The sequence below is a fragment of the Falco rusticolus genome, chromosome 4, assembly GCF_015220075.1.
Source record: "Falco rusticolus isolate bFalRus1 chromosome 4, bFalRus1.pri, whole genome shotgun sequence".
NCBI lineage: Eukaryota > Metazoa > Chordata > Aves > Falconiformes > Falconidae > Falco > Falco rusticolus.
The window spans coordinates 25,387,489-25,400,849 of NC_051190.1; the positions used below are offsets into that span (position 1 = coordinate 25,387,489).

Genomic DNA, 13,361 nt, shown 5'->3' on the forward strand with positions numbered 1-13,361 from the left:
ACTTATAAGCTTCTTGTCTTTCAAAGAAATACATGTTAATTGCAAAGTCTGAAAGGAAGCTGCCAGTCTCACCAGCTTCTCCCTTCTGCTACAAGGAGTGCCAATTCTGTGACAGCGCCGAAGCCCCAAACCCTGATGCCCACCAACCCCTACCTACTGTTCAGTGGCAAGTAACTGAGTTGCATCTGTGCCATTAAAGATGGTAGTCGAAACTGCTGCCTACTTAGAGGTTAAAGCATACACAATACATTATTTGAATTTATGAACTTGATGATCTATAAGGAAACAGGCAGGAACAAATCAAAACAGCTTACATTTAAGCTACGATGGACAGTTTGCTATTACACTGATATGCAACAAGTTTTGGTCTATTTTTAATTAATTTTTAATCAATAGCAATATTATTCATTCTACATTGCCTACAAGAATCTTGCCAAAGAGCCTGCCTCTAAGAGTGCATAGCCTGGAATAGCAAAGAGCAGAGAAACCTGCTGCTCCTCCAGCAACCAAGATGGTAGATGCTTGAAAAAGTCCAAGCAATCCGTTAAGCTTCACATGGTAACTACCACATGAGAAACAAAAGATGATGGTACAGCAGTTTGGAACTGGGAGTAGTGGAAAAAGACCTATGGCAGGTAGAAATAGCACTGCAATAATTACAAGTGCCTGGCAGCTCCCCAGTCTTGAGGAGGAGAACCACACAGCATCCTTAGGAGAACTGGAAGATGTGTTCAGCTGAACAAAACCCAGAATCTGCCTATTAATGTGTTATTAGAAAAAAACCTGTACTATTGGAGCAACTGACCACCAAAAAACAAGATTTCAAATCTCACGCTGATATTTTTAAAAGACATTTAACCGGTATTAAATGACTAAACTTAAGAGTTATCTGCTCTCTCACAAACAAGAGAATCAACAGCATCAAAAACTGCCCTAACAAAACAAAGACTTGATTACATAAGCATCACCCCAATAATATGATCAATTTTAAAAGCAACAAGAAAGTATACAGATGGCAAACAGCCTGAGTTCAGTGTAGAGAAAGAGATACAGGTTATGACTACAAGGGAGAGTGAAATGGTAAATAAACCCTTATTTGCACAACAATAGAATACATAAAAATAAAGCTTGTCTTTATTAAGATTCCATTATCTAATTTAGATGCGATGCAGTTTGTAATGAGCCAATACACAAACAGCATATAATGATTAATTTCCAGTCATCCAGAATTTTATCCTATCACATACCTTGACTAACAGTCCTTTTTCTAGACATAAACATGTGTTAATGATTTCTGGTATGAGCCACTGTTCTGAAATATTCATATCTAAATCTCCACAATCCATGAACTTCTGAGATTAAGTATACAACTACTGATTAAGCAAGGTTTTATCTCTGATTTTTTGTATCTGGCAGATACCACAAAACCAGCCTCAAGATTGGAAAATTACAGCTAACAACATACTACACTTGGTGCACAGCAAAACGAGCCAGTAATATCTTGGGTTTCTCCCCAAAATTATCTAGAAGCTGCAACTGTAACTTCTGCTGCTTAAATCCTGGACAAAAAAAAAAAAAAAGAAGAAACTACACAAACCTGAGTTTCTTAAGATTTACTAATCTGCTAAAATTTTTTTCGGTAATTTGTAATTTGATGTTTTCTAGCTCTGAGTTACTCCTGCAGGATATATGTGCAGAAAACTGTATGTGTTTTCTAAAGTAGCTAGTTTGTTTTACAGTACCATCACACGATCTAAAAGAAACAGTAGGATTGAGAAGTATAAATTGAAAAATACCTGACTCTTGCTGCCCATTGCCTTTTCCAATTCCAGCACATACTGGTACCCACAGACTGTCAATATTATACCTTGTCAATTATTGCATCTTTGGTCCCCATGCAAAAATGCATTTTGGTAAACAAGCTCTTTAGCTTTCAGTAAACAAGCTAAAAAGCACCTTTTTTATGAAATTACAAAACCAAAAACCATAAAACTTGTTTGTTAACATCACATTTCTGTTTCTTTGTGGTATAGAAAAAGCTCTTGAGGTCTGTTTGTGTCTTCTTCAAGTACTGCAACTCAAAAACTAGCAGATGTAGCTGGCTGCCTCTGGAATAGTTTCCTAACTGTAAATGCAGAACAGGAAAGCAGCCAGGACAAGGATACAGTGACCCTTGGCACCTAACGCAGCACAGCTGCTGGCTCTCCTAAAAGGGACCGCCTGCCCTGCACGCTTTCTCTCTCTGCCCTCTCCTCTCCCACACCAGGGCTCTGGCCCGGAACTGTGCTGGACTGGCACTGCAGACTTGCTGCATGGCTAAATTAACACAAGGGAAGAGGAGAGGACGTTTAACATCACCCCTTTGAGAGCAGTCTGCAAGATAAAGAGAAGAGATGCAACACCTTCCCCAGAAGGGTTGTCCAGCAGCGGAACAGGCTGCCCAGGGAAGCAGTGGAGTCGCCATCCCTGGGGGTTATTTCCAAGACATGTAAATGTGAAGCTTAGGGACATGGTTTAGTGGTGGGCTTGGCAGTGTTGGCTTAACAGTTGGCCTCAATTATCTTAAAGGTCTTCTCCAACCTAAATGATTCCATGATTCCCTGAAACGTTCTCCTGAGCACCGTGCCCACAGCAGCCTGCCAGGCACATGGCACAGCCAGAAACAGAGCCAGTACAAACCATCCTACAGCACCACCTGCGTTACTCTAGAGCATTTCATACAGCGTGTCAAGTCCTCACACAGCACATTCGCTCCAAGGTATTACTTAAACAGCAACTGTTCTTCACAATCATATCAAGGAAGCAACATACATGGCTGCAGGCCTCCACGAACGTGGTAGCTCAGCATAAACTCAGCAGTCAAAACAGAAAGGCCCCCAGATGTGATTTCCTTCACAGTGCTGTGAAATGTCTCTGATGTAAAGCACAGGCTTGCACAGATTATTCAATTAATACCACACAAAGAGGCAATGTAATATATAAGCATAAAGGTAAAAAGAAAATACTTAGTAGTTTAAAGCTAAGGTGCCACATAGTCAAAACATCTCTTTTGGTATGAATTTTAGAATTTTTAAAGAAAATTAAAAATGTTTAACCAAAGCAGTATATAATGGCACAGAGCAAGTGTACTTAAGTCAGTCATTCACATAGCACATGCTATTGAAAAACAAAAGCCAAAGAATAAAAAAATCAGACAAAATTGTGTGAAACATGTAAGTACTACAAACACACAGAGTGCAGAAAAAAGGTGAGATTTAAATAGCTAACCTGACTGGTTAGGGGAGTGGCTCACCAAGTCCCGAATGGGAGGCATGCCTAAAAAAAAAAAAAAAAAAAAGAAAAAAAAAGAAAAAAAAGAAAAAAAAGCAAGAAAATTACAGCAGTGTTACTTAAGTAAACTAGCACTTATTTTGAGAACAGTCCCCAGACCACTCATTACTATAAAAACATTTATTAGCACCCCTTTTCCAGGAAATGTTTCTTTCAAGAGCCCTCTCTCAATCTCACTAACCATACTAGCGATAAGCAAGTCTGAATTGCCTCACCCACAGCGCTGAACACACCACAGGGAAGAGATACACTGATAGCAAATCCAGCTTCCTACGTGTAGCTTTTAGATTTAACTGTTAGCAGTTTTGCTGCTTTTACTAAGTATATCCACTGCTAAGTAGTTTTTATATATTTGGTATTTAATTAACCACTTTAACATGTCCTTGATTTTAAAAGTCTGATTTATATAAAAAAAAGAGGAAGTATTTATAGTCATTGAAACCAAAATCAGTTGATTTTTGACTGTACTAACTTAGAATTTCAGAGGTCACCCCTTAAACTCTAAGCAAGTTCGCATCACTTCGTTGAATGGCACACTTTCTCCACCTGAAAGTCATTATTTTGCTACCTGATTTAGCAAACAAAACTAAGTATGGTCCAACTCTGATTTAACCTAAGTGTATGCATAACAAACTTTAATCTACCACTCTTTCATAGCTTCTTCCTCCCAAGCCTCCTACAGGTAGTGTATGAAATGGAAGTCAATGTTTCAAATTCACAAATTTTACAGTTGGAGACCATATCTGTTACATTTAAGGCAATGTTTCCTAAACTAAGTCAACCTCCATCACTACTATCTGCAAATCCCAACTGCCACTTCTTCCCCGACTCCTACAACAACTGAGAAAAACCCCTCAAAAGTTACAGTAAGAGCATTTTGTTCCCTAAGGTTCTGGCTGTAACACAATTTTGCAGCTTCACTGCAAGATGCACAAGGATAAAGCGAGACACGCTCACGTCAAAGGAGGAATCCAAGTCACTGGATTAATGCCAGAAGCCTGATGGTGCTCTCCTGTTTTGTTCTGTCCCACAGTTGTAAGCAATTACTGCTGGCAAATGTTTTAGTTCACTGTATAAATCATTTCATTGTGGAATAACCACCTGGCTATTCGGATGCGTTACAAAGCATGGAGGCAAACAAACATACCAAGGCAGCATTCAAGACCTTCCTTTCCTGTGAAGTTTACACACAGAGGAAAATTTTCAGTAAAGCAAACAACTAAATTGGGTATGAAAACATTCTGATAAAGAGCTACTTATGTCAATTTCCTAAAATAACCATCTTGGTACAAGACTGTAGCTGTTCCAGAAGCACTACATGACAAGAGCTTCACTCATGTGTCTTTATTAAAAAGATATGCCAAATGTCCTAAAATCAGCAGAAACACCCCCAGCCTTCAGGACTATCCCTTCTTAAGCTTTACTTCTAAACAAAGCAGGTTAATTTTCGAAAGAGAAGATGATTGTCCATGCAAAACACAAGTACAGAGGTTTGTTTGGCTTTTTTTGACCACTGATACAATTAAAAAATTCTCCAACACTGAAGACTTAGCTTACTGTGGCCAGGGCAACGAAAGGAAGACTTTAAATTTAGCAGTATTTGTGTCCCCTGGCTTTTACAAAGCACCTACCCAACAGTTAAGTCCACAGCTGGAATTGGGGAGAGATCCTACCCCAGGGTCTGTCAGGGAATGACAGATAAAACAACTGGAGCCATTAGTGATGCCAGCAATTTTGACTTCAACACTTCAAGCTACAGTTTTTCCTTTAGCCCTAAAATACAGACCAATCCCAATATCCATTAAATAATGCTTTAAAAAAGTAAAAAAACTTAACAATCTTCAAAGATACTCTGTTAAGGTATAAAATTTGTTAACCCAAATGGCCTGTACACTGATATGCTTTCAATAGGAAGGGATTTGCAGATACGTGAAATTTCATGACATTTTTAATTTCAGAGGTAACAACGTGGAGAGTACCTAGAAGTTACCATTCGAGGCTAAAAGAAGAACTAGGGAGAGTGAGTGAGTAAGACCGAGACAGGCAAATGACAGTAATATTTCCTTTCAGATAAAAAGGTGTCAAAAGGCATTAAGTCACTCTCGCCTGCTGCTGGACTATGGCCACCTCCATACCAAAAGACAATTCACTAGACAGGATTACAAAATGTTACAAAAATCCAGCCCTGAAAAATTATTTTTCTTTACATTATCATCTTACCTCCATTTCTCAAAGAACATGGCAAAACACCCAAACCAGACATTATTCTTGGTTATACTAGAAGTAAACAGATCTTTCAGGCATACAGCTACATGGCACCAAGAAACAAGACCCTGGCTGCCCACTTGTTGGTTCTGACAAGTTACCTTGGACACAGGGGAACACCCCAAGTACAGCACACAAAGATTGGACAGGATACTACAGAAAAGGTATTTTCTTAAGATGGGAAAGCGATTTGGGCAACCTTTCTCGCACCTAAAGGCTCTCAGAACCTTTGCATTACCAGCTGGATGTAGACATGTTATTCAAATAATTAACATATTATTCAAACTGCCAAACTACTCCCAGTAAAGCAGTTGCCTCAGACCCTGGGTACAGCATTGTGGCAGTGCCACTCAGGGACATGTCAGCATCTCCCAGCCTAGAGGCTGTCCAGCCACACCAGAAAAAAATCAAGCAACATTGAGCAAAACTGGAAGAATGCAATACATAAATGGGACCCCAACTACTTAAATATTGGGCTGGTGTTCACAAAAAGTGAAATGAAGGACAGTATACTCCAAAAATCCTCTGGATACAATTAGGAGGTTTAACAGGTTGTATAAGAAGTAATACTTCTTAAATTAGATGTGAATTTTTATTTAAAGCACTACTTGCTACCATAGAATCTGACCATTAGAGGATATATGTTGGAGAAAAAGCTGCATCTTAGAAGCAGGCAAGTATATGAAAGGTTAAACCTGACTACAGACAGGAACAAAATTACACAGGTGAAGTAAAAAAAAAAATAAATAAAACTAACTATTTAAAAATTACTTCTTAGAATGGTGAAGAGTTATATCAGTATGTTACAAAAATAACACTGGAAAGTATTATCGGATACATCCCTCAAGGGGCACATGGATAAACTGCTTCCAATGCTTTGTTTACTTTCATTTTAAATACTGCTTCTTCAAGATTCAGTAATGAGGACAGCTAAAAATTTAACCAGAACTTGAAATATCGAAGCTATACATAGAAATATTATTATTTTTTTTTTTTTAACTGAAGGGGCTAGAAGTCACATCCTTTGTGGTGTACAGTACACTAATTTTAAGAATTCAGTAAAGTTTCAGAAGAAACTCTGGGGAAACAAGTTATATCGTCACTGCTATATGAACATCAAAAAATAAATAAAAAATATAAAAATAAGAAAGTCTGCCCCAACATTGTGTTAGCATGCATTAATACCAAATCCCTTTGAAAATCTAGATTCCTAAAAGAAAGTTACTTCTCTTGTAGTCAAAACCAGACTGCCCTCAAAAACTCACTGAACTGCATGCTAGTACATTCACTGAGTGGCAGATTATGCACATGTAACAGATAAGTTTACTACTCTTAAACGGGTATTTGAAAAGAATGCATGCCAAGCCAAAATAACAAAGGATAATTATACTTAAATAGTAATAAAGGTAAAGACTGATCCATTTTGTAGGACACCAAAGCTTCAGGCAGATGAAACAAAGAAAAAACCTCTAGCCTAACAACAAAAATCAGTTCTGGTAATTCTAAACAAGTTTGTACCCTAGCTGTAACTCTGGATATGGAGAGAGAAAAAAAAAAAAAAAAAAAAAAAGAGAGAGAAAATAAAGAGTCTTGAGATGCTGTTCAGAATGCTCTGAGAAAAAAGTTTGAAAGGCTCTTCCTTGTGAGACCTGTGTATCAAGGCTGGATGCAAAAAGATGCTTTGTACCATGACCAAGTTTAGATCAATTATTAGGATAAAGACAGGAAATTAGGAAATTCAGAACATAGCAGTGGTCATATTGGCTTCAACATCTGTTCAAAACTAGGCATGTCTATTGTACACCACTGGCAACAACCAGCAACTAAGGCATCGTAAGTTTCAGTATGAAACTTGCACAAAGATGGTCAAAACCATCCTGCAACGTTTAATATTAAGGTGTGACATAGGAAAATATCTCATCATGCTACAGCTTACATTTAAAGTTGAAATAATATTAGCTCAAATATTTCACTGATAATGGAACTTAAACTATTTGACTTTAATTAAAGAAAAACAAGGTACTGCCCCCTCACCTGGCTGTTTTTTGCTGCTGTTCGGCACTTCTCCGTTGGTCACTGGCTGTTTATTTGTGACAGTGCTGCCTCCTGACTGGCCGTTTAATACTTTAGGAGTAGATCCCAGGTTTGCAGCTATAACTGGTAACTGCTGACCTCGTTTCAGAAGCTGTTTCTGTTCCTGGTGTCGAAATCGCGGTGGTACTTCACGAGGAGGGTATCGAGGCAAGGTCTGCTGCTGCTGACTGTTGGCTGTGGCCCGCTTGGCATTATTATTAGTGCTGGTTACTGTGGAAGTGCCGTTAGAGGTGACAGGCTGAGGCTGGCTTACACTTGTCTTTGTTTGTTCTGGCACTGCCCCCACCCCCAAAAAAAAGAAAGTTGGACAAAGTTATTCATAAGAACAGCAACTTAAAAAATTGTAGACTAAGTCAGTATTCTTAGATGTGTTTACGTATTATGAAATGGCAGCATTTTTTCCAATTCAGGTTGTAAATCATTCCCCGTTAGAAGCTCTATTACCCCATAAGCACACAACTTTAATAGTATAGACCTGGAAGCAGAAATATGCCTTGCTATCACTCCTAACAAAGTTATCTCAGTTAAAGTATGCTACTACTAACAAGCTTTCTATAGCTTTTTCTGACAAATCAGCACTATACCTATTTATTTCAGCATCTAAACATAATTTAAAAAAAATATTTAAGTAAAAAAAAAATACTACTCCAATGGGAAACATAAGCATAACATATAAAAAAAATATTAGAAAAATGTTATGGTCTTGCCCAAAATGAACAAGAGGTGAACAGGACATACAGAATGCGTTGTTAAGACTTGCCTGCTTTATCAACCCTAACATCCAAAGACAAATCTATTAATACCCTTAAGTGAGTCTTGGGAAAAGCTAATAGCACAGGTAGCCCCCATACACAGCTCAGCAGGACCATGCTGGCATTGATAAAATGCCAAATGTGCAACTGTAACTCCAAATTATCTTTCAGTCTTGACAGCACGGCCACTTCAAGGCAAGATGAAGGTCAGGTAATTTGCAGAGGTGGCCTGGGAGTGAACACACCAAACTCAGATGCTGAATAAAGGGAAAACCACATCCTCAACTCAACACCTCCACCACAACGAGTACAAAAGCAAAGATGCTAAGTACAGGGGTGCGCAGGTGTAGGGAACTGATCAGCATGCCAGGATCAACAGATGGGAACGAATACCGCAAGCTACTGGATGTGCCTCCTGGTGCTACTGCCATTCAACCCAACCACTGCAACAGGTAAGCTGTACTTCCAATCCCTTATGTTATTGACATGTTAATATACTTTTCAAATTTCTTGGATATCCGACATCCATAAAGTCTGTTTACATTTACTCTGGGACTTTCCAAGATAGCTCAAGACTTGATCACAACCTTCCTCAGCACTGACCTACCTAAGCGACCAATTCACCATTTCCACTCTTCACACTTCACAAAATGAAACTGTCAATTTTAGAAGTTCTGAAGGAAAATAACGTAACTCATGTGGCATTCCCCTGGCTAACAGCAATGGCACAGCTTGGTAATGCAACTTCTCCAGTGACAAACATTTCAAGAGGTTCCTACTAGCTACAGGTCACTCCTTCCCCAGCAACACAACCCCTTCTGGGGCTGTGCAGCCAACGGAGGGGAAAGGTGATCCAGGTTTAAGCCATCCTCACAGTTTTTTCATGGAGATCCTACAAGAGAAGAGCTCAGGACACAGCTCCATCAAACTGCTCCAACAGCATCTCTAAGGTGGTGGCAGCCTATGGAAGAGGCCTGACCGTGCGCACTAGGACAGAGGGAAACTGAGGCAGGCACTACTGCTTGGGACCAGCAAGGGCTCCCGCTCTGCACTGCTGAGTGAGGTGGCACCCCATTACAAATCAGGTTTCCATTACTATAAGGCTGTATTTACTTTCAAGAATAGTTTTGCACATTGGAAGCACCTAAACATACATGAGGTTGAGGCATAAGAGCAGCATCTCAAACCATTTCCCTGCTGTGTTCCATTTAGCAACTTCCTGGCATGTCAGCAGCAGGAATGTTGTTGCTACATGACTGAAAATGTCGTCTTCTGGGGCTTTTTAAATTTTTAATATTTGTTTAAAGACTATTTTATCATTCACTTTCAGAAACAAGATTCATGTGAACGCAACATAAAAAAATAAATGAAAACAAACTTAACCTTTTATTTAAAGAATCAGTTTGAATATTGTCAATGTTACTTATGACTATAATTTCTTTTTATTTCTTCTATAATACAGTTACATATTTTGAAAAATACAAACATGAAAGCCTTTAGAATAAAATGTAACCTACAAATCAGCATTGAGGTGTGTTTTAATGGAATATTGCATTTAGGCTACTTAAGCAAAGCAGAAAAGAAAGATGTGAGTGACCTCCTCGTTTCACAGGTGGCCAGCCACTGGCCTTTGATGGAAGTCCCAAGGGGAGCGGAGGAGCACCCAGCTTCGGCTGCTCACCAGCACGCTCACTCCACAGCCCCAACACCTCCCCTGCTCCGCCACAGCAGTGACCCAGCGCTCTCTATTTCACAGCTGACTGGAGAAGGACAGAATTAAGGAGAGGAATGGCCAAGGCATAAGTCAACTCAATGTACAGGTAATAGAAGGTATTCAAAAGCTATAATTTGGCAAGTTGATAAAAAAAAAAATCACCAACACCATATCAGATTCCAACAATTTGTTACCTGTATTAAAAAAGCAGGTAACTCTGATTCCTTGTACAATGTTTTGGTGCACGTAACATGACAAGTTATAATCAAAACTGAATTTCACAAGTAGTCTTAAACAAATTACTTCCATTTATTCCTTTTACAATTTCCTGGTTTAAAAATAATTGAAGTAATTGAAAGTGACTAAGCGGGGTGGGGGGGGTAGCGGCAGGGGTTGGGTAGCTATTTTAGCAAAGACCTATGAATTTGTCGACAGTTTAATGAATAAACACTTAGCCTACTTCTGTGGTCTAGGTACTGCAACAAGGTTTGAAACAACAAAAAAAATAATTTCTTCACATATCACAATCTGTGTAACTACTGCCCAAATCTTAACTTTTTCATCTATCAATGTATCGCCCGCAATGATTCACACTAATTACTCTCTACAGTTTAAAGCACAGTCCAGCCTACACCTGAGGCGTGCTGACAGTGATATTCAGGAAACAACCACCTTTTGCAGCCAGCACATCATTATCAAGCCAACAAAGTAGTTACACAGTAACACCACCACTTAGGGACATATATACCCTTCGGTCTTCTGCCCAGTTTTTAAGCTTTTTTTTTTTTTTTTTTTAAAGTATTTTTTTTTATTACTGCTAGCTTAAATGGAAAGTACACCTCACTTGAAGAGGTTTCTCACAGAACACCCCATAACATGATCAATGAGATTCAGTTTTCCTACACTACTACTTCCATTTGCATACAATTGCTCCTCCTGCATAAAGTAAAATCATTTCTGTGTGACATTCCACAAGACATTCAACAGAGTTGCAAGTTGCACGCTTAGGGCAGCACTGCAACGCAGCAACATTAATACTTTACTTTCCTAATTAAAGCTACTTTTAAGACAAAGTGCATATTGTAACAGAATCCAGTGGACTTGCTGGTAATCGAATCACATTTGACTATAAGAGTGCAACTAATAAACAAGCTACTTTCTGCCAAGCCCCTATGCTACGACATGAACAGGACTTCAAAAACAGTTTAAGAAAATTTTATTTCTCATATATTCTGTGCATTCATTTCTTTAGCAAATGTGGTGACTCCTTCTACTACGATCAGCAAACGAAATAGAAATCTAACAGATAAGACAGCTATACTAAAGAACATGCAGAGTTTACATTTGTACATTAATTTTGAACCGAAATTAATCCAAAGTGCCACAGAATTCCCTTGCATTCATTCCCTTAAGTACCACAAAGTAAGTTTTAAGCTATGCAATTTATTCTGTGCAGCATTTTCTGGTCCACAACTTCTCAGGAGACTAAATAATACATTAATATTCCAATATGGCTACAATAAATTCCAACCCCTCTTAATCATTATCTTAACATTCTAATTTGTTATAAGCAAGTTGCTTGTTTAATAAAAGTTTGTTCTGCACACCAGTATTTTATTTTGAATCATATTAAGGCAGAAAGATAACATTAACAGACTTACAGTCTATCACAGTTAATTTGCTTGACTAGTAATAGCAAGTTTACAGAAACGAGTATTAAAAATGACAGATTTTCATAAAGAACAAACCTGCTGAAAACCCACAAAGCAGGGGATGGTGAAGTTACAGTTTACAGAGAGATTCCAAAGAAAGACGCTTCCAACTTGTGTTGCTTTCCCACTCTGCAGATTTCATTAGAAAATGGAGGAGAAGCATGGTGTCATTTTACTGCTCCAGGAGTGCTGCCTGCCAACTCCTCCTGGAGTAGGGGCCCAGTGACTTAAACTCCCCCTCCAATAAAAAAAATGGCAGCTGTTCGAATAACTTTAATGCAGATGGAAAACAGTTTCTCACTCGCACACAAAATCAGCGTACAAAGATCAAATCGTCTACTAAACCACACAAAGAACAGCACCAAGCTGTCATTTAAATGTTTCTTCTTGCTGCTGACCTCTTAAAAATGTATTGTAATGCTCTCCCTGCATGTCATGCCCCAAAGAGTTGTCAGTGCTGGAATGCTGAAGGGCAAACAGAGGAAGTCTGGCTTTCAAGCTGACACACGTAAGATGTAGTGCTAGAATTTTCGTTGTGGAAAAATGGCCGCAGCTGTAAGCTCAGCTAGCTGATCTGGAAAATATCTAACTGTTTGCCAATTCATTAACCCCTGAAGATCCGCACAAAGGTAAGTTGTATGCCATTCCTACGGGTAATTTTAACAGCAAGCATTTCTTACTCTGTTCATTTTTGCTATTTGCTTTCAAGATTTAAAAGCTAACATAACAGTTTTTCCAATCAGGAAAAGCACAGTTAGGCAAGTGAAAAAAAAAAATACCCGACAAAAAACAGAAGAGTTAGTGTATTCAGGCAATTTTGCTTCACAGAGAAGAAAATGAATAAGAAGTTTCCAAGGTGGGAAATATGAGTCAGAGATTTCAATTCCACACCCAGCTATTTTTAAAAGCACTTTCCGTTTCAGTGGTTGATTCAAAGTTGATTCTGTTCTGCAATAAAAGTAGTACTTTATGCCTCTGCCTTCTACAAAGCAGAGGAATTCAGAACTGAAGATTGGCAGATGTTTTCAGCTCAAGCTTGTACTGTTTTGCAAAACGCAAAAGCATTCAGCATAACTAACCATAACACTAGCATCAACATTACTGTTCAGTTTCTACAAATTACTTCACTAGGGTATTATGTGTATACATTAAAGTGTGTGCAAAAAGGTATTTCAGCTCATAATAAAATCTCATTCTCAAGAAACACACCATGATTAGTGAAGTGAGCATATACAACACAACTCAAAATGTTCCCCTTAAATAGCATTTACTTTAGTGCCTGGCTTATCATTAGCTACTTGCAGCCATAGTGTGGTTTGCAGAGTCCTGTTTTAGGAAAAATTCAGGGTAAATGGATTGATTTCTCTTTAATAGCACTGACATTAAACACAGCAAAAACAGGTATTTTGTTAAGCTAGAAGGAATACCACAACAACCCACAATCCTACAGTATTCTCAACAAATAAGGGCTTCCAAATGATACTTATTTTTTCC

General features: G+C 38.6%; 1 protein-coding gene across 4 annotated transcripts in view; it reads right to left on the bottom strand.

Moving 5' to 3' along the window:
• Positions 1 to 13,361, bottom strand: part of TNRC6A (trinucleotide repeat containing adaptor 6A) — a 52,686-nt gene that overhangs the window by 20,463 nt on the left and 18,862 nt on the right. For all 4 annotated transcript variants that reach the window (XM_037386426.1, XM_037386425.1, XM_037386424.1 and 1 more), the window contains 2 exons: positions 7,630 to 7,965; positions 3,268 to 3,315 (listed from right to left, as the gene is read on the bottom strand). In XM_037386426.1, coding sequence (XP_037242323.1) covers positions 3,268 to 3,315; positions 7,630 to 7,965 — 384 coding nt within the window. The remainder of the gene's footprint in view (positions 1 to 3,267; positions 3,316 to 7,629; positions 7,966 to 13,361) is intronic.